At 43.3% G+C, this 22,323-nt stretch overlaps 1 protein-coding gene across 6 annotated transcripts in view; it reads left to right on the top strand.

Moving 5' to 3' along the window:
* The window catches only part of FRMD5 (FERM domain containing 5), a 382,316-nt gene extending 361,729 nt beyond the window's left edge, over positions 1–20,587 (top strand). For 2 of the 6 annotated variants that reach the window (XM_043988498.1, XM_043988497.1), the window contains exons 11-15: positions 3,744–3,818; positions 4,892–4,960; positions 6,287–6,393; positions 18,233–18,576; positions 18,756–20,587. In XM_043988498.1, coding sequence (XP_043844433.1) covers positions 3,744–3,818; positions 4,892–4,960; positions 6,287–6,393; positions 18,233–18,576; positions 18,756–18,803 — 643 coding nt within the window. In that variant the 3' untranslated portion in view covers positions 18,804–20,587. Of the gene's footprint in view, positions 1–3,743; positions 3,819–4,891; positions 4,961–6,286; positions 6,394–18,232 lie in introns of all 6 variants that reach the window. The other 4 variants (XM_043988496.1, XM_043988495.1, XM_043988499.1 and 1 more) reach the window with 3 other exon arrangements.
* Positions 20,588–22,323: the final 1,736 nt, after the last annotated feature.

Below are 22,323 nucleotides of genomic sequence, written 5' to 3'. Positions count from 1 at the left end.
ACCATGTCTCTGTGCCAGATTTGTGGGGTTATTTAATGACATCATTACCCATTTCCTCCTTGTCTCTGTTTTTCCCTCTACAGTCACCCTAACTAATGCTTTTCCCCATCCCACTTACTCACCTACATATAAAACTACTACACCATCCCTTTTAGCTAATCTGCTTTTTCAAAGCCATAAATTACAAACCACCAAATCTCAGCAATACCTACAAAATTGAATTTCCTTCTTTGCAGCAATATTACTAGTCTACTTTATTTCACATACCCTGCATATTTGTGTATGTATATCTAAGATTATCATTTTAATTACTGCCCCTTTTCTTGAACATTGGTTCCTGAAATTTACTAGTCTTTCCTCATCACTGATATTCTTCTTCCTTTATTTTAACTGACTCTGTGTAGTATCTGGCTTGGAAGATATGTGATCAGTTTTCTCCCTTTCCTTCTATCTTCAGTTCAAGCCTGTGTGAACAAGAAGCTATCATGCCTATATCTTAAGTTATAAACCAGAAATCCAAATCCCATACTCATAATACTTTTTAGACATTATGTTCTAGTGGAGAGAGACCATAGAGACTGGAAGGTCTGTATTCAAATCCTGCCTCTTCCACATACTAGCTGTGTCATTGGACAAATCATTTGACAAATCATTTGACTTCTCAGTGACCCAGGCAGCTCTCTAAATTGCAGAACAGTTGCTGGTCTGTACTGGTAAGGAGAGTTTGCTCATAAGAACCTTATACCAATAAGCCCCATGAAGAATCTCTGAGAGACCGACACATTGTAAGATTCTGAACAGCAGTTGAGGGGGCGGGGGGCTAGGTCCAATATTGCTATAATCCAAGGAAGCTACAACTTGGTGGAAGGAGGAGGAAGAGGTAAGTATCACCACCAACTGGTGTTTAAAAAAATAATTCCATGGGGCAGCTAGGTGGCGCAGTGGATAAAGCACCAGTCCTGGATTCAGGAGAACCTGAGTTCAAATCCAGCCTCAGACACTTGACACTTACTAGCTGTGTGACCCTGGGCAAGTCACTTAACCCCCATTGATGATGATGGTTGTGGTGGTGGTGGAGATGATGGTGACCTGGGCTCCTTGATCTATTTAATCAGCACGTAAATATTCCCCATATATGCATTCTTTCTACCATCCCAAGGCAACCTGAGTATGGTTACATGGGAACAGCATCCTCCCCCCTCAGCTTTCTTCATGGTCTCTTTATCCACATGGGCATCCTCTTTAGATTGTACACTGCTGCCCTTTGGCATTCATTTGGCTCTTTGGGCATGCCCACCCCACTTGTTAGTTACTTTTTTCAGATGCAGCACAGCTTTCTAAACCTAGTGTAGATCTGACACTAAAACTCTGAACAAGTCACTTAACTTTGCCTGGTTCCTCATCTCTAAAGTACAGGTGTTGGACTAGATCAGCAATTTCTAACCTTTGACTTTCAGTTTGTTGTTCAATTGTTTCAGTCATGTCTGACTCTTCCTGATGCCATTTAGGGTTTTCTTGGCAGAGATACTTTTCCTTGCCATTTCCTTCTCCAGCTCATTTTACAGATAAGGAAACTCAGGCTAACAGGGTTAAATGACTCGCCCATGCTAATAAATGTCTAAGGCTGGATTTTAATTCAGGTCTTCCTGACTACAGGCCCAGCACTCTATCTACTGTGCCACCTAGCTGCCTTGGCTTTCAGTACAAAAGGAAATAAATTGCACCTATACATACATAAGAAATAAAATGATCTAGTTTTTCATTAAAAATATGTTATTCAGGGCATCCAGGTGGTGCAGTGGATAAAGCACCAGCCCTGGATTCAAGAGGACCTGAGTTCAAATCCAGCCTCAGACACTTATTAGCTGTATGACCCTAGGCAAGTCACTTTAACTCTCATTGCCCTGCACCGCCCCCCCCAAAAAAAGTTAAGAAAATGGTATTCATTGCCTGTGTTTTAAAGTATTATAGTGTTGCTAAATATTTTTATCAAAACAGAGCCACTCAAATTAGCAAGAACCTTAATTCATTTCTTATCAAATAACTCAGTGAAAAACTCACATCTCATATTCAACTTCTAGTTTGTTTTTTACTTTGGATTTGATTGAGAACAGGCCTGAGAATTGTGATTCACAGAGATAAGTCATTAGTCTTCACTAACACTACTACTCTGGGAATATTTCAAGAGGATAATTATTGTTTGTTTGTTTTTTAAATAAATTATTTCCCATACCCCCATGACAAGTCTTCTTGTATCCATCCACCTCTGGGTCCCCATGCACTAGATTCTGGAACCCCTGCACTAGATTCCTTCCATGTCAAGCAGTTCTTGATTCTATCATACCTCAAGTTCCCAATGTTTAAGATGTCAGTTCTGTTGATGTTTCTGCAAATGTGTTAAAGGGGGATGGGGGCAAAGGAAGGGAAAGTTTATAGAGTTGGATGAGACCTTAGAGATAATCTAATCCAGGGCTTCTTAACCTGGAGTCTATGGACACCCCCTCCCCAAAGAAGTACAAGGACAGATTTCAGAGGGTCCATGAACTTGGATGGGAAAAAATGCATCTTTATTTCTATATAATTGGGTTCCTTTGTAATCCTATATATTTTATTTTTTGCATTTAAAAATGTTTTTTTCTGAAAAGGGATCCATAGGCTTCACCAGACCATTGAAGAGGTCCATAATGCAAAAAAAAAAAAAAAAGATTAAGAATTCCTGATCTAATCCCACCCCTTAATTTTACAGATGAACAAACTGAGGCTGAAAAAGGTAAAATGTCTTCTCCAGAGTTACAGAGGTAGTAGAGGAGAACTGAGTGTCTAACCTCGGTTCTTGGACTCTAAACCAAGTACTTTCTTTTTTATCATAAAAGTATTTTATTATTTTCCAGTTACATGTTTTTATAAGATTTTGAGTTCCAAATTTTTCTCCTTCCCTTCCCTCCCCCCTCCCGAAGACAGAAAGCAATCTGACATAGGTTATATATGTATAATCACATTAAACATATTTCTGTATCAGTCATGTTATGAAAGAAGAATCAGAACAAAAGGGGAAAACCTCAAAAAAGAAAACAAAAGTAGAAACAGTATGGTTCAATCTGCATTCAGATTCCACAGTTCTTTTTTCTGGATGTAGAGAGCATTCTCCATTATGAGTCCTTTGGAATTATCTTGGATCATTGCACTTCTGAGAAGAGCTAAGTCTATCACAGCTGATCATCACACAATGTTGCTGTTACTGTGTACAATGTTCTCCTGGTTTGGCTCACTTCACTCAGCATCAGTCCACTTAAATCTTTCCACAAACCAAGTACTTTCTCCACTACATCATTATTACTGGCCCCAAGCCCACACACATTCATGGACAAAAACCAAATCATGTGGCTGGGACTCACAACCTTTCTTTTCCTACCATGTCTTTTCCACCTCTTCCTTTGGATATTCTTATAGTTCTACTTCTTGTATTTGGAGGTATGAGGGAAAGGCTTGATATATGCCCCTGAACTTGGGCACAACAGAGGTGAGAAGGGTCCTCTTTTACACACACACACACACACACACACACACACACACCACCACCACCACCACCACCACCACCACCACGTTATGCTCAAGGTAGAGAGGAAACCTCTCCCAAGTGTTTACATTTTCTTCAATTGAACTTTGAAAAGAGATGGAAAGGTGGTGCTTCCTCAGCACGAATTGTGACAGTTTCCAGAAATCTGGGCTTTGTCTTGCTGCAGGTTGGAGAAGTCAAGCCAGGTCCGCACGGTCTCCAGCAGCAATTTATTCTTCAAAGGGAGCCGGTTCCGATACAGGTAAATAGTGACAGTAAGTAGCAGTTAATGGACCTCTTTTCAGACCCTTCTCTGGAGAGTGAGCAGTCACTTGGTATTCCTTACCCTATGAACTGAGAGATGAGAGACTTCCACTGAAAATTCCCATTTTCCTCTCATTATTCTGTCCCCATGTTTCCAGATGCCTCTCTGACTCTTTCTTACTTCACGTTCCCTTGTTTGAGCCTTTAAACAAGATTTAGGGTTCCAGATAGAAGTGCCCCTTCTCCATCAGCTTACAATTTTGTGTCTTCTGGGATCAATTCTTGGAATGTCTTTAATTCTTAGAAGGCCAGTTCTTCAGGGATTATTCATTTTTATATATGATCTCTGTTTACCAGACCCTATGCTAGGCTCTGGAGATATAAGCACAACAAATAAAACATTCTCCTGTTTTCAGTGAGCTAACATCCTAATTAAAGGGATTTTGTGGCTGTGAGAGGCAGTTTACTATAGAGGACATATGAATACTGGACTTGAAATCAGGAAGACTTTACTCAAATCTTGCCTCACTAGCTGTAGAATGACCCTGGACAAGTCACTAAACTTCTGTCTGCCTCAGTTTCCTCATATATAAAATGGGGATAGTAGTACCTACCTCCCTAAGTTCATTAGGTTGTTATGAGACTCAAATGGGCATTTCCGTGAAGTGCTGTATAAGTGCTAGCTATTATCGGGGTGGGTGTTAGTGGAATCACACTTCCCCTCCCAAACTTTTCCTTGCTTTCCTGCATCCTATGCACCACTGAAGAGAAGATACACTATTCATTGCAAGGACTGGCATGACATAGCTCCCAAGGATGGGGAGGGTATTTTGAACTTCTATATGCTTTCAAGCAAGCCTTTCTCTGTGACTAGGCTGAGTAGAAGATGCTATTACCTATCACCAGGACTTAGTCACTTTGCCTACAACCCTGACAGTGGCAAGGATTAGGGGTTAGGGGGGTGGGCTGTTTCATATTCATCCTGTTGGGATGGCTGTAGGAATCTTTGCACCAGTCCTTACATGATTTTTTCAGTTTTGGTTGCTGTTTTTATTCTCAAATTGCTTTCAGTGGCCGAGTGGCAAAGGAAGTGATGGAATCTAGCGCCAAGATTAAAAGAGAACCTCCAGAAATCCACAGGTAAGAGGAGCAGGGGCCCCCTCAGAGCTAAATCTTAAACTCGAGGACCTTGGAGGGGGGAGCCAAAAGCCAGCAGGGTCACAGGACCCCCTCCTGTCCACCCCTACCCCAACCAAGGCCCTTGGTAGAAGACAGTAAAGGAAGTCCAGGTGGATGAGTGGGGAAATCACCCAGACAGATCCCATCCAACAGAGAGAGGGGAGGTTCAGGCTCGATTGTTAAGCACTCATAGAAGAAGCCAAAGAACTCCCATCTTCTTCGAGGAGGGAAAGCTCTCCATAGTATTCTCCACAAACGGGGATTCAGATTCAGCCAGTGCTGAAGTCCTAGCCAGTCATGTACCCTGCGCTTTGGTGAAAACTGAATCCAGGGCAGCTAGGTGGCGCAGTAGATGGAGCACTGGCCTTGGATTCAGGAGGACCTGAGTTCAAATCCGACCTCAGACACTTGACACTCACTAGCTGTGTGACCCTGGGGAAGTCACTTAACCCCAATTGCCTCACCCAAACAAACAAATAAATGAATTAATGAATAAGAAAACTGAATCTGAAATTAGAGGATTTATTTCAGCTTGTCTCTAACTTGTCTCATGAGATGGGATGGACATGAGGGGAGCTAAGAGCAGGAGGCCCCGAGATAGATGTCCCAGACATTTGTCCTAGGTGGAAGAGAAGCCCATAGCCCTTGCTGGTGGCCTTCTGAAACAACCGGTGCAGATAACATTTACCAGGGTGCTCAGAGCCCAAGTCAGCAGTGAAGTTCAAAAGGGACTGGTCAGTTTCTAAAAGACCCAGCAAAAAGATTGGTTGTAGTCAGTTGATTTTGAAGGGATGGATACTGGCCTTCTCTAACAGGAGAGGCAGTGGATCAAGGTGGGAGTACATAACTGGTCTGAGAGAGAAATGTCCCCAGGTTACAATTTTACATGTTCTCGGATTCTTCTGGAACCAATCAATCATTCAGTCAAATTTTAATTTATGATCCCCATGTACCAGGCCCTGGGTATACAAGCACAACAAATAAAACATTCCCTGCAGGGGGCAGCTAGGTGGCACAGTGGATAAAGCACCGGCCCTGGATTCAGGAATACCTGAGTTCAAATCCAGTCTCAGACACTTGACACTTAGTAGCTGTGTGACCCTGGGCAAATCATTTAACCCTCATTGCCCCACAAAAAAAGAAAAGAAAAAGAAAAGGAGAGAGAGAATGAAATGTATGTGGCCTGGCAATTCTAGGAACTTTCTGGTCTTCCTAACCCCCTACCCCCAATCCCTCCCTGCCCTTTGGCCTTTGAATTAACAGGTTCTTCTTTGCCCTTGTCCTCAGGGCCGGAATGGTTCCCAGCCGGAGCTGCCCCTCCATCACCCATGGTCCAAGACTGAGCAGCGTCCCCCGGACCCGCCGAAGAGCTGTTCACATCTCCATCATGGAAGGTGAGGTTCTCCTTGGGTAGGTGGAGATAAAGGGTCACTCATCGTTCCCATCATTGAGGCAACATATGAGCACTGGACTCAGTCAGAAAGACCAGAATTTCAATCCCACCTCAGATGCTTATTAGCTATTTGTGGGCAAGTCACTTAACCTAGACCTGGATTTCACCTTTAAAATGAGGGCTGTTGGTCTTGATGTTCCAGTTCTAAACCTAAGCCTCCCTGGTCAACCTCTGAGAATCCCTCTTTTGAGCCCTAAGTATGGTGTTTCTGAGCTTCTAGCTTTTCTGAAAATGGGACAAGTTCCATTAGAAACAGCTGCAAATTGCTTTGAGTGGGATGAGACTGTAATTGTTAGGGATATCCCATGGCTCTGGGAAAAAATGGTTTGAGTGTCAGGCTGAGAAAAAGCAGTCCACACACACACACACACACACACACACACACACACTTTCCATCTTGTGGAGCCAATGAGAATTAAAAAAGGGAAATAAGCAGCACCTCATTTCCCTTCCCTCCTTGGAACAACTGTTCCCAGCCCAGGCCCAAAGTTATGGGGCTTTTCTGTATTGGGCTTTGCGATCTGGTTCATTCTGGGAAACTGAGAACCACTTTAGGCCCACCCCATTGAAGAAGGTGTATATACTGAGCACTGCAGGGAAGCAGCTTCCTGTGAAACCTAATGGCAGCAGTCAGATGCCCAACAAGCTCTTGTCCATGCGGACCTTCTATTCCTCTGTCAGGTTAGTGGAGCTAGGACTCAAAACTATCATACTTGGGATTGACTGAATAGTCTGATGATTAGAAGGAAACTTGCAGGTGACAGAAAGTGTCTAACATTTCTCACATTAAAGAAGCTTCGCTCATTTTGCCCAATTTTGACCAAATCTCCACAGCCCCAGTGACACAGCCATTGAGGCAGAATAGAAATTGCAAATAGGTAAAAATGAGGTAAATAAAATTGTTTCTGGTCTGTATTATTCCAATAATTGTCTTAACCTCTGGCTTCTTGGCTTCATTAGAGTTGGAGAGATCTAGCTTTCTGCTACTTGAATCCCTCATCATTATTCCTGGAAATCCAGCCTATTTTTACTTGTTCCTGTACTTGCTCTTTTGTCCTTCCCCTCCCTTCAGAGGAGAATGTGTGTGTGTGTGTGTGTGTGTGTGTGTGTGTGTGTGTCTTTATGTTTTCATTGAACTGACTGTTCAGATAACCAAGGCCAAAACCTCTATGGTCTCCTGGTGGTTAACACAATTTAGCGGGAAGCTCTGGCTGTTACTCCTTGGCAGCTGCTTCTAACCCAGCTCCTCCTGCATGCTGAGGACAGGTGTAAAGTTTGGTACATCCTCCCTGCGGGGCAGGCGATTGGAAGGTTTCAAAGAGCGCAACAAAAATAGCTAGCTAGCACTGCTTTAGCCTTGTCTCCCTCTGTGATCACAGAGGAAAGTGTGCACTATTTCTGGGGATTCCTAAAAATGGTGGCCTCCTCAGAGGAGGATGAACTACCAGTGAGAAAAAGAATCTTCCTCCATTCTTGGCGGAAGTTGTAGGATGGGTGCCACTACTCAATTCGGCAAGTTAACAAGGATTCGTTCAGTGCATAACACGCAAAAGGATCCTCAAACATTGTGGTGGGAGGGTAGAAGAGGAAGGGGAAAGTGCTTGTGCAGGAACATGGTGAAGTCACGACTGGAGCCCAGAGAGGATGACCACTGCATAGTTCAAGTATTTGTCATGCCATTAGGACCCTCCTCCAATGCTCTATTTTGTAGTATAGAAGTGGCCTTCGGTTGTCAACAGTGGTGGAACATAAGCAATAGCAGCTGTTATGAAGCCAAAAGACAGGTGTGGACCTTGTAAGGGAGCCGTGGGTTATAACTGTGATCTGAGCCCTAGCCTCTCTGAGAGGCTCATCACATGATCAGTGACTTAGCCACAGCATCTCTTAAGAGATCACCTGCTAGGAGAACATTGTGCACAGTAACAGCAACATTGTGTGATGATCAGCTATAATGGACTTAGCTCTTCTCAGCAGTGCAATGATCCAAGACACCAGATACAACATAGAAGGATTCTATCTGAGAAGAATGAGAGATCCATTTTGAAATTATAGATTATTTTAAAGACCGAAGTAAGGTAAAACATAAAAACTCAAAAATAGGACTTTGTATAGGCATTTCCTTTGGTCCAAATTATTCTACAACTTGTGAATACAGGGAAGTGGCCAAAACTGGTAGCCTGAGCTCCACCCACTGCAAAATGGGAAAGAGAGGCTATGCCACTTGGTAGTCAGACTATGAACAAATTACTTAACTTCTCTGATGATGCTTTCTCATTTCTGAAATGAGAATAATAGCTGTGGGTACTGTGGAAGAAATAGGCTTTACTCAACATTTTGGGGTACAAGCCTACTAGAGATAATTTTATTGATTAGATTAGAGATAATTTTATTGATTAGATTATTTTAATGATAAGCATATCTGCTTAGAGAAAATCCAAAGGGATGGAAATCCATCCTGACTTTGTAAATCTCTCTCCAACATAAGCCATTTTCGGTCACAATTTATAGTACAGCTAGGTTCTGATCAGTAGGGAAGCCCCCTTTCCCAAAAAAAGGGCGGTCACTTGTATTGGAACTCATATTATTCAAAATTATTAGTGTGTAAAGGATGGAAATATGTAGTACAAATAAATTGTACAGCCACTTCAGGGGATCCATTATTTCCACTAACCAGGACCTAGCTGTATTTACTCCTAAAAAAGGGCAAAATCCCACAATAAGTTAAAACATAGTTACAAAGTTCCATGAAAGTTTAGGTAACAGCTCTGATTCCTCACACATCAAACATGCATCTTACAGAAGAATCATTTTCCTAATTAAAGTTAAGGGTGAAGATAGGCTAATAAGCTTAATTATATTTAGGTGTTCCTGCTCTAAATTGGCTACCATGCTTATCCATTTCCTAGAAACTTAGTGTGCTTTAATAAGTTTGTACCCAGTTTCCTCTTAGAGAGTGGTGAGGTAAAGATGATAACTGCTGTGGAGTCAGGAGGCCCTGAGTTCAAATCTAGCCTCAGGCACTTACTAGCTGTTTGACCCTGTCACTCAACCCCAATTGCCCCCCCCAAAAAAAGTAAAGATGACACAAATATTTCAGTATGTAAATTATCTCAAAATTGATAATTAAAGATGATTCCTTATCCAGATTAGTATACCAAAAACTTCAGGTAAAAGAGCCATCCTAATAGAGGAACCTCAACATCCTTCCACAGTATTACCTCACAGGATTGCCGTCCAACCCAGATGATATGTTTTCAGGATGCTTACGAGGTTTAAAGTACTATAATACCATCAGTTATTCTCATTAGCCCTACCCAAGATGGGCATGTTATCCAGATTTTTACCAAAAAAAAAAAAAAAAGCCCAGAATCGCTGGAGGAGGCCTGACCTTGGTTGTGGGTACACAGAGGATTTGAGCTTGAAAGCTGAAGTGAAAGGGAGCTGGTTCAAGGTCAGTAGACTAAAGGGGTAGAAAGAACAGGCAAAATCTGGGCAGATATTTGCTTCCTTTACTCTAGAAATGAATGGAAAGGAAAAGATTATGGCTTTTAAGTAGCTGAGTAAATAGAGCAAAAAACTAAGCCTATAGAAAAAGGGACAGTTTATTTCCAGTTCTTTGGAAACTGAATCACTCCAGGGTAGACCTCTGGAATTCTGCCCAAGGAACACAGTTATTTTCCTTATTGTGGGGAGCTGTATGGGGAGGATATGTGACAACCACAAAGAAAAGATCATTGATGCATCATCTCATCGTGGGCTCAAGAACCAAAGCTCAGACGCTAACTGGCTAAAACCCCAAGGAGCTCATGGATAGTGGAAAACTGGGCTCAGTGCTTTGTATGGGATCTCCAGCAGCTCAGAAGTGGCTTACCTCAAGTTCAGGAGGCCTAGAGGCCAACAGGAAGAGGAAGAAAGGAAGGATGGACCTACAAATTTTGTTTTACTGATAGCCCCCAGAAAGGGAATTTCACCCAATGGTAAGTAACAAGGCCACCTCAGCATGGCTTACCTGGACAGTAATACTATCTTCCAATGCATCAGTATTGCCAAGGAATCTAAAAACAGCATAAGGAATTATGGATGAGGCATCTACTTTCTTTTCTTTCTTTTTTTTTTAAGAATTAAAATGGGGGGCAGCTAGGTGGCACAGTAGATAAAGCACCAGCCCTGAATTCAGGAGGACCTGAGTTCAAATCCGGCCTCAGACACTTGACACTTACTAGCTGTGTGACCCTGGGCAAGTCACTTAACCCCCATTGCCTAAAAAAAAAAAAATTTTAATGGTCTTTTACTTGGGCACCTAGAGAGAAGTCAAAGACTTTGCCTCAAGGGGAGGAGATGGCTTAGAGACAGAACAAAAGGCCAAAGCTTTTATAAAGGATGGATGGGGTGACCACCTGACAATGGAAAGTTCCTTTTTTCTAGGGCAGGAAAGATTCCTGAGTTGGAAGATTTTCTTTTTTTGAAAGGACAGTCCCGACTTCTGGAGTTATCTCTGTCTCCTAGCTCAGGTAGTAGCCATACCTAAGTGAGTTCCCTGCTATAGAATTTTATCTCCCCATACTTCTTAGGTGTGTCTGTCCTGATATCTAGTTGGCCAGTTTAAACTTTAATAGTCCCTTAATTCCTCGATATGTCTGTCCTGTCCTAAGCCCCATGTCATTCCCCACTTCTCTACATGTAAAGGAAAAGGAGACAAAGATTCTTCTTCTGTAACTGCTTCAAGCTGAACAGGGTGAAGAAATCACAGGGAGAGGAGGGGCCCAGGCCAGAGGGTAAGGAGATTTATAGGCGGGGCAGCTAGGTGGCGCAGTGGATAAAGCACCAGCCCTGGATTCGGGGGTACCTGAGTTCAAATCCAGCCTCAGACACTTGACACTTACTAGCTGTGTGACCCTGGGCAAGTCACTTAACCCCCACTGCCCCACCAAAAAAAAAAAAAGATTTATAGGCACAGGCCTTAGCTGAGGCATCTACCTTCTCTGGGACTAGGGCCACTCTTGCACCCTTCATAAAGCCTTCTACCTTATTCTTCCCAGCTTAGCTGCTCCATGACCTTCCCAGGACAAATGGTGATAGCTTGGGTAGGGTGGCTAATGATATGTCTGATACCCCCAAGATGATCCTGTGTTAAATTGAGAATTTGTAGCTAAGGGGAAATAGCTTTTCTTGCAAGTGATAACATCCATTTTAAGTGAAAAGGAGCCCAACACAAAACCCTCAGGCAAAAACTTACCACACTCCAGTCTGCAGTTATCAGAAATACTCCTCAAGTGTGTATAGTAACCCAGCTGACAGAGCAGAGGTATGTGTATGCCCGGGGAACTCATCTATGTGGGCTGAGCTATTGGGCTTAGCCAATCCAAACACCAGCCTGGAATCTGTTTCTGGTTTGCAACGAATAGATCTCATGCCAGCATTTATCTAGAGTACACAAGCGCCTGATGAAGAAGCCACCAACAAAACCACTCAAATCCTGTGCCCATCACTAGAGCCGAGGCCCCTTGGGAGTCACAAGGCAAGATCCCTCTTATGAGTTCTTCTGTTTGAGCCCAGCTTCCTCAATACTCACCTCTCTGAAGCTCTCCCTTTCACCACTGCTCCACCCTGCCTCATTTGAGGCTCTGTGGTAGCCAGCGATGTGGGTCGTGCCGTGGAGCAGCTGAAAACTATTTGCTCCTGGCTGACTTCCCTTCCACTTCCTGATTTTCCATGGACTGATTTTTCAAGAGGAGCACTGAATGCCTAAAGTGGTGACCCTCCATCTCCCAAGGATCAACATGGGAAAGAGCCTGATAAAGATTCAGACCAAAGTTCCAGTTCAGCTCCGGATGACTAACCATTGTCAACGGTCCATGAGTGTTCGTATCTTGAGAGTGGGACCCAGACTGCAGGGGAGGCTCCTGGGTGTGGTGCCTCGGTGCACTGTGAGGGCCACTGCTGGCCAAGAGGATCATCCTGAATGCCACCAAGGTAATAACAGATAATACCGTTTTTGTTCTGTTGGCTTGCAGCACCTTATATCTTAACTAGGAAGGGCCAGTACATGTTCTTCTTTCTTTCTTCCCCTCCTTCCTCTCCCTTCCTACCCCAGGCACCACCTCATAATGCTGGATTTGACAGTGACCTTCGGGCCTTTTCTGAGATGGTAAAACCAAACCCTCAGGCCAGGGCTCACCTTAGGCAGACACAGTGACATTATCGCTGGGGTTTCCCAGCAAAATCAAGCCAGCCCACCGTGCAACTTGGATTTGGTGTCCCTTTGGCCTCTGATGTTTAATCCTTGTTCCCTCCCCCAGTATTCTCATAGCTTGGTCCATAGCTGGACCAAGCTGAGCCTTTTCTGAAGTGGTTGCTAATCAGCTGTATGAGTTAAGCTGTGGAAGCATGAAAGGCTCTGTACTATCCTTGTAAGGGTATGGGCACGTTGCCCTGGAATGCTCCACAGTGTCAGGCAGCTGCTGCCAGGTACCTTCTGTACTAGTCAAGGGTGGGATGAGATGAGAAAGGGAAAGGAAATGAAGGGATGGAACGGGAAATGGGGGAAAGTTGACAACACGCAGCCATCGGGGCATTCGGGCCACTCATCATGAACCCAGCACTGCACCCACCCCCTACCCCTTTGCTTGCCAAGTTGCATGAGCAGATGAAGACAAGGAAACCACTGGACAAAATGGATGTGCTATGTTAGGAAGATCATAGTGTGACTAGCGATCTTGGATGGGGCTTGTCACCTTCACATTGTTTCAGGACAGTTTCCCAGGCAGTTAACTAAAGGCAGTAGACTACTAGCCCAAAGGTCGGTTCATATCTCTGTTGTCTCCCACTAAATTTAGAGTCATTTAAGCACACACAACTGAGTCACTGAGCAGTGCCATGTAGCAGAAAAAAACATCCAGCTGAATGTCAGGAGACCTGAGTTTTAGTCCTAGCTCTGCCACAAGCTATTTGTCTGGCCTTGAACAAAGTCCACTAATTCTATTTTCCTCATCTGTAAAATGGGGATGTATAACATCTACTCTGGAAGCAGTTAGATGGTGCAGTGGATAGAGCACTGGGCCCTGGAGTCAGGAAGACCCGAGTTCAAATTCAGCCTCAGACACTTACTAGCTATGTGACTCTGGGCAACTCTCTTAATGTCTGTTTGCCTTAATCCACTGGAGAAGGAAATGGCAAACCACTCCAGTATCTGCCAAGAAAACTCCATGGACAGTATTGGCCCACAGGGTCACAAAGAGTCATACACAACCGAACAACAATAACACCACCTACCCTGCCTGTCTCACAGTTGTGAAGATGAAAGAGGGGAAAGATGTGAAAGTGCTTTAAAAAGTATTAAACAGGGGGCAGCTAGGTGGTACAGTGGATAAAGCACTGGCCTTGGATTCAGGAGGACCTGAGTTCAAATCCAGCCTCAGACACTTGGCACTTAACTAGCTATGTGACCCTGGGCAAGTCACTTAACCCTCATTGCCCTGCCAAAAAAAAAAAAAAGGTATTAAACACTGGGCAAGAGCCACCAGATAGCTTAAGACAGATGATTAAGCTATGTCATGTGTGCCAAAGGTAGGTGGCATGTAAGAAATAGAGCACAGTGATAAAGTGATTGTAGAAGAAGCCTAAGACTAATGTTCAGAGCATGGACATGAGAAGAGAGACCAAGAAAGCCATGCCCTGACAGCCTCCTTTCCTTTTGACCATCTGTGTTTTCCTCTTGTCCCTTCTTCTTTCCTCCCTGGAACCTGGCCAACCACGTGCTTTCAGGAGCTATCTAACAGGACTCAGCTAAGTCATTTGCACAGGCTCCTCATGTAGATATACACAGCCATTCCTCAATCCAACAGATGAATAAAAAGGTTGTCCTGAAGGAAAAAAGACCTATGGGCCAATAAAACTGAACAGTGACTACCACTCTTGGAGACTGCTATGGCTCTAGACACAAGTGTTTGGATCCATTCTAAGCTAGGCTTTGGTGGGGTGGAGGTCTTTTGAGCCTGGCTTTTTGAGGTGGCTCCTGATTCGACACTTGAGCTTTAGAGGGAGTTTTGGCTGGACCCTTCCCTGCTAGCCAGAGAAGATTCAAGACTGAGCTGTCACTGGTAAACTGAGAATATAATTGGAGTGGAGTCACTTCCCTTCTCCACCATACCTATCTGCTAGATCCAGATCTAGAGCATTGCCCAGTTTACTATTGATAGTCCCACCAGAGCTCAACCTAGAATGGATCTAAACCTGTGTCTAGACCTAGAGTGGTATTTACTTTTCAGTTTTATTGGTCCATGTGACTTTTTCCTTAAGCACCAACTCCATGCCAGACACTGTGCTAAGTACTGGGGATACAAAGAAAAACTAAAATAGTCACTGCCTTCAAAGAGCTTACAGTCTAATGTTGGAGACAACATGCAAACAAAAATGCACAAACAACCTATATATGGGTTAAATTTTTTAAAAATCAATAGAGGGAAGGCACTGGAAGTAAGGGAATCAGAAAATGGGAGCCTGATGCAAGGAACCACCAGGAGGCCCATCACTAGGTCACAGAGTGAGTGAGGTATAAGAAGTCTGGAAAGGTATAAGGGGATGAGGTCATGAAGGGCTTTTAGTGCCTAACAGAAAATTTTGTATTTGTTCCTGGAGGCAATAGGAACACTGGACTTCACTTAGCCAAATGGCAGATGGATTAGAATGGGCAGAGACTTGAGGCAGGCAGACCCACTAGCAGGCTATTACAATAGTCTAGGCATAAGATGATATGGTCCCGGCCTCAGACACTTAACACTTACTAGCTGTGTGACCCTGGGCAAGTCACTTAACCCCAATTGCCTCACAAAAAAAAAAAAAAAAGATGATATGGGCCTGCACCAGGATGGTGGCAGTATCAAATGAAAGAAGGGGGCATATTAGATGTTACAAAGGTAAAACCTATAGGCCTTGGCAACAAATTTAGTTTGTTGGTGACCATGACAGTAATAGGGAAGTTTGGAAGAGGGGACAGTTTTGGGGGAAGGATAATAAGTCCAGTTTAGGAAATGTTAAGATCCATCCACTTTGAGATGTACAATAGGCAGTGAGAGATGCAAAATTGAAGGTCAGCAGAGTGGTTAGGGCTGGATAAGATTTGGGAATCATGAGCAGAAATGGAGGCTGTAAGATCACCAAGTGATACAGTATAGGAGAAGAGGGCCTAAGATAAAAGGGGTCTATGGCTAATTGGCTGGACCTCAGTGAAGATCCAGTCGGGGAGAATGAGAAGCCAAGAGTAGTTTCCCAAAAACCCAGAGAATAGAGTACCAAGGATGAAGACTGAGAAAAAACCATTCGATTTGGCAATTAGGAGATCTTTGGTAACTTTGGAGAGTGCTGTGTGAGAAACTAGGCTGTAGAGTTGGGGGGGTGGGGATGAGAAGGAAGTGGAGGCACAGGAACAATATGGATGGAGCAAAGATTATCTTACCTTTATATGTCCACAACAGTTCTCAGTACTCTGTTTCACTCACATGTACTGAATGAGAGAGACTGGGGAAGGGCAGTGAATGCTTGGGCATATCCCACATCCTGGTAAAAGAAATGGACAATGGGGCAGCTAGGTGGCGCAGTGAATAGAGCACCGGCCCTGGAGTCAGGAGTACCTGAGTTCAAATCCGGCCTCAGACACTTAACACTTACTAGCTGTGTGACCCTGGGCAAGTCACTTAACCCCAATTGCCTCACCAAAAAAAAAAAAAAAAAGAAAGAAAGAAATGGACAAGGCGGGCTCAGGGTCTAGGGGCAGCGAAGGGGATCTTTCTTAGGAAATGGGGAAAAAAAAAAGGCTGCTTCCAACCACGTTCCTCTGAATGTGCCACTATCTAGCCTCCCTTCTACCTTTCCAATTTTCACTTTACTCACCAATATGTCCTCTTTGATTCAGTGACATTGGCCTCCCGACTGTTCCACGAACAAGACATTCCATCTCATGGCTCTGAGTACTTTCTCTTACTGTCCTTCATTCCTGGAATGCTCTCCAACTACTGACCTCCCACAGGAGGGCTTCCTCAACTCCTCCTTATTCTAGTGCCTTCCCTCTATTAATTATTGCATATTTACCCCGTATATAGCTTGCTTTGTATATATTGGTTTGTGCATTGTCTCCCCTATTAGATAAGTTCCTTGAGGACAGAGACAATTTCTTTGCTTCTTTTTATATCCCCAGCACTTAATGTTTATTTTTGATTGATTTAACAAATGAGCATATATAGAAGCTATTCTAGAATACTTAATATTTGCATCTGCCCTTGGATTTGGCCAGTATATTATGGATCCGTAATAGTGCCAGGAGCTTTGGAACCTAGTAATTCCCTACTACTAGCCAGAGTACTAGTCAGGGCTCCCCATTAGAATGTCTTGGCTCATGAACAGATCATATACACTTGTGCCATAAGGAATGAGGAGAGAGGGATACACAGAACTTGCACTCTTAAAAGAACTCAAAGTAGTAGAACCCTCATTACATCAGGTACTAGTGAAATGATTTGTTTGGTCTGGCAACCACTCTTATCAGTTTCCTTATCTGTAAAAGGGGGAATACTCAGTAGCAGAGGTCCACAAGTATCCACTATTCCCACTAACAAGGTATTACTAAGAAATTGTTTTCCAGCTTGATAGGGGAACTGTTTTGTTGCTGCTGCCTTGAGTATGCTATCTCAGTAAATGCCTTTGCTTTGAGCTGATTGTGTCCTTTGGCTGGCTCAAAATAAATATTTTAATAGGGGCTCATAAGTGATAGTACATACCCACAAAACCTTGAACCTGGGATAGTTCTCTTAACAAGAGACCCAAGGGGCAGCTAGGTGGCACAGTGGGTAAAGCACTGGCCTTGGATTCAGGAGGGCCTGAGTTCAAATCCAGCCTCAAGACACTTGACACTTAACTAGCTGTGTGACCCTGGGCAAGTCACTTAACCCTCATTGCCCTGCAGACAAAAGCAAAAAAACAAGAGACCCAACCTCCAAATTCAAGTTAGAGTGTTATCCTAGAATGGGATACTATCCTGTAGGTAGGGTATGGCCACAAGTTGTGAAAGTACATACTAAAGCTTTAGGCACTAAAGAAATGTGAGCTATCATTATCTTGTTTTGTTTTTTGGTGAGGCAATCGGGGTTAAGTAAGTTGCCCAGGGTCACACAGCTAGTAAGTGTCAAGGGTCTGAGGCTGGATTTGAACTCAGGTACTCCTGAATCCAGGGCCAGTGCTCTATCCACTGCGCCACCTAGCTGCCCCTGAGCTATCATTATTACATCTATTAGTAACAAGGGGTTCTTTTAGGTGTACACTCAGAGAAAGTTTGAGTGTTTTGTAGAGGTCAGTTCTATATGTAAGACTTCCTTTCCCAATCCTACCCCACAAAGCCTCACAATCTAAGGCATGACCTTCCTGCCTTAAGCTCCCCAGGTTAAATTTCCAGTGTTCAAAGGAAGGTGACAAGGCAATTCAGGAAATCCCTGGTGGTCAATATAGCCCAAATTTGGCACTGGAACAGAAATGCTTTGTGTTTTGTGACCATTAATTTAGTCTACTCTCTGGTTCTAGATTAACTGTGGTCACTGAAGCGGGTCTCTTTGGGGTGAAGAGTTCTTTCATATATCCTCTAAATAAGCTGCTGTTCTGGGGTTTTCCTTCCCCTGTAGATCACTATATCCAAGGACCTATAACAAAGCACAAAATTGGATCCTATTTTCAGCCACTAGCCAAATGTGCCTCTCCCTCAAATGATAACTCCTCCACATTCTTCTTGCCCACAGGTCTGGAATCCCTTCGGGACAGTGCCCACTCAACCCCAGTTCGATCAACCTCCCATAGTGATACCTTCCTGCCCCATGTGCGGAGTGGCCGGGCAGACAGCAGTGAGAGGGTGGCAGTGATAGCAGATGAGGCCTACAGCCCAGCAGACAGTGTGCTGCCCACCCCTGTAGCAGAGCACAGCCTGGAGCTGATGCTGCTCTCAAGGCAGATCAATGGGGCCCCTTGCAGCATTGAAGAGGAGAAGGAATCGGAAGCCAGCACCCCCACCACAGCAGAAGTGGAGGCACTGGGGGGTGAGCTGAAGGCCCTGTGTCAAGGCCACAACGGGCCAGAGGCAGAACAGGTGAATAAGTTTGTTTTAAGTGTCCTCCGTTTGCTCCTTGTGACTGTGGGACTCCTCTTTGTTTTGCTCCTCCTCCTGATCGTCCTTACCGAGTCTGACCTTGACATTGCCTTTTTCCGTGATATCCGCCAGACCCCTGAATTTGAACAGTTCCATTATCAATACTTTTATCCCCTCAGGCGATGGTTTGCCTGCAAAATCCGCTCAGTCGTGAGCCTGCTCATTGACACCTGAGAAGGTATGACTCCTCCCATTAACTAGCCAGGTGGACCGAGGAGATACCTGCTACTCGTTCCCAGCAATGGGACCCATCGCGGAACCATCGGCACATATAATAAGTCCTCCTCTCATGACTCCAAGTACACTGCAGCCTAGGAGGGTTGTTTCCCGGGAGAAGAAAGGGATAGGCTTGAGTCCTGCCTAAATAAACTGGGGAAACTCATTTTCTTCCGAAGTTCTTTCAAGAAAGACTCTGCGGTTCTGTTTTTCATCTTTCCAATTTGCAGGATAATTTCTGGTTTTGAATTTTGATTTTCATAGACATGTATATTATTTTGAAAGTATCAAATAAAAGAATTTATTTTATTACAACTAATGCTTATTCCATTAGTGTCACCTGGCAGATGGGACACTAGTTAAGGACTAGCAGGAGCCTCTGTAATGGTGCTACTGAGTGCTAGCAGACTGGCCATGGCAGCCTCAGAGGAACGTGTCTGGGGTGAAGCAGTTTCTGAAAAGCGGAACTGCTTGGGCTCCCTTCCCACACAGAACTTTCTCATTAACAGACATCTGCTTTGAATAGATTGGAAAGCTGATTCACGTACCTGACCCCCCTAAGCAACTGGTCTGAGTTGGATTTATTTTTTTTTTCCTTTTCTTTTTTTCAAATCTGAGCAGAGTGTGGGCATCTGAAGGGGCCATCGAAACAGCAGCAGCAGCAGCAGCAGGGGTAGGGTAAGTCTGTTCCCTTAGACTAGAGCCTGGCACACGCCAGGGTATATCTTGTTACATGAACTCAAATCATCTGTGGATTTTTTTCCCCCAAGCTTCAAGCCTTTTTTATTGGTCCAGAGGTACTAAAGTACTAAGGCAAATGAAGTTACTGGCCGAGGACTGCCCATTCAGGAATTTCAGGCAAAAGCATAGGTAGCAGCAACCATAGTTTAGTTACCTGAAAGACCTTTGATTCAGTGGTACATATTTTGTACCCACCCGAAAAGGACACTTTCACAATGTATAATTTAAGAACCAAATGCCGTCTTGTTAATCATCTTTCTTTTTTTTTACTTTGTGGAGTGAGCAAATAGAATCTGATTACAAAATGGTTCAAGGAAGAAATTGATCCTGAGGATGAAAAGCTTCCAGAAATACAGAATTCCAACATCAGTATCCATGGAGGAGGCCAGAAGAATCAGCCGAGGGGGATTTCTAAGTCTAGAAGGTAAAAGAACTGGACTAAATAGCATGGAGTCAATGCTGGAATTCGGCCTTTTAGGGCCATTCTCTTCTTCATGAAAACGAAGGCCCAATATCCTCCCTGAGGGGAGCCTCAGCAGCATCTGCCTAAGAACATGCAGGGAAGGCGTATGCTCAGAAAGGCACAAGATCTTGCTTTCATCTCAGGGAGAGATTTCTAAGTTATATGGGGCTTACCCAACCTTATTAAGGAAGACTCTAAGTGGCTATGTTCCTGAGACAAAATTCAGATGGCAGCTGCTGTTACCCTTAGAGGGGGAGCAGAACAAGCAGTTTTCAAGTTAGATCTTCCCCCATTAGCCACATACTCAGCCCAACCAGCAAATGAAATGGGATCCATGATTTAAACAAAACCAAGGCTATTGCACAAGCTAATTTTAAAAATACCATTTTATTGTTTTTTTATGAAAGATGCTTTTTCATCTATAACATTAAAAATCGTCTCCTGCCAATAGGTTGGCAGCCCTAATTACATGCTAGGAGCAGGAGGTATTGATATACCTGTGGCCATTTCCCCTTGGAAACCTTGTGTTATGTGAGGACCATAAGCCCACACTAGACAAAAGATGCCTGAACCCAAAAGAATAGGATGATCTAATAGAATGGATTGTTCCAGAGCCTCCTTGCCAGAAACACCTTTTTCAGCAATGACCTCTGGACAGGGTGGCCAACAGAGCAAGAACGATGGGAGAAAATATGGGTCACTGAATAAAAGTTTGGTTTCACTTTACAATGAGTCGCTGCCACTTGTAAGAAAGCTTTTAGCATAGGACTACAAAAGAAAAGTAGACAATGTGAGAAGAGGCTGCCTGGAGTGAGGGGGCTGGTTTTAATATGGATATCTACTGTCTTATGCAACATAGCAGATTAACTTTTAGTGTAGTGTTCCTACCTCAGCCTGTAGTAACATGGTGTTTCTATGCAGCAAGTCATAGTCTCAAATCAGACCGTTTTCATTCCCCATTAAAGATGCAGTATTTCATTTTCTAACGTGTTACTTGTGTCTAGAGTCCTAATGGTAGGTACAAATAGTGCTATACCACTTTTGATTGTGAGATTTTGTCCACTGAATTGTTTTTGTTTTAAAGAAGAGTTTAACCCAAAAACGATGGACAGAATTTTTTCACTAGATTCACTTTTGAACTAGAGATTGAATAACAAACCTCCTTTGTCATTCACTAATGTCATCTCGTGTCTCTTCCCACACCTTGGTGTTGGTCGTATTTTTAACGCAGTTTTCTTATGTGTTCCCCAAGATCTCAATTTCCTCTTCCAATTAGTTTTATCTCGTTATAGAAAAAGCATTGGTTTCCTGAGCTTTGTCCATCACAGGAAACAAAACTCTTACTAAAGAGTAGCGTACGTACTGCGTCTCTAAGCAGTAGAAGGTTTAAACTACAGCAAATGTGAATTTCTTAGTTTCATAAAAATAGTTGTTAACCTTTCATGTGCCAAATATTCAGTTACATTTTTCCTTCAATTGATGTACCTTTTTCTACATCTGTAGTATGTAGTTATCATAAAATCATTGGTGCCATGAAGACTATTTTTAAAATTAAATAAATATTTAAATATCATGGAAAATGAGTGGGTTTGGTTTTTTGGTTTTGTTTTTAAATTCTAGGTCTGCTAACAATGTTGCAAAAAAAAATTTTTTTTTAACTGAAAATAAATAAATAAAATAAAAATGTTAAATTAAAAAACAAAAACAAAACAATGTTGCCAAAAAATCTTCTAAGTGGAACTTCACACCTAACAGGTTCAAATGAAGAAGTATAGTAGTTCCCCTTTCTCACCCGTAGCTTACCTTATGGCCTTGCCAGCAACAGCTGCTAGCAACTTCAGAGAAAGGGCACCTGACTCTGATGACATCTGGTTATGACTAAGATAAAAATTAACACACAGGGTTTTATATAAGCCAAGGAAATACCCTCTCTTCCTTCCACTGCTCCAAGCAGTGAATGAAGAATAATAAAAAGCACAGAGAATGGACCAAGACTGTAAATGGCAGAATAGAAAATGTCATTCCACCTGGAATGCAGTGAAGGCCACGATGCTTTGCAGTATTTTGAGATGATGGTTGTGGTTCCTGGTATTCAGCTGAGTAAACGGGGTTCAAATTCCAGTTCCACCTGAGGGCAAGTCAACTTCTTTGAGCCCCAATTTCTTCATCTTTATAAAGATGAGATCAGATCAGGTGATTTCCAAGGCGCTTTCAAGGTCTAAATTCTATGAAACATGCTAACAACCTAGCATTCCCTTGAAGGCCCT

Source organism: Dromiciops gliroides, chromosome 2 (assembly GCF_019393635.1).
Source record: "Dromiciops gliroides isolate mDroGli1 chromosome 2, mDroGli1.pri, whole genome shotgun sequence".
Classification (NCBI taxonomy): domain Eukaryota; kingdom Metazoa; phylum Chordata; class Mammalia; order Microbiotheria; family Microbiotheriidae; genus Dromiciops; species Dromiciops gliroides.
Note: the sequence above shows the minus strand (reverse complement) of the source record. Positions and strands in the feature narration are given on the sequence as shown.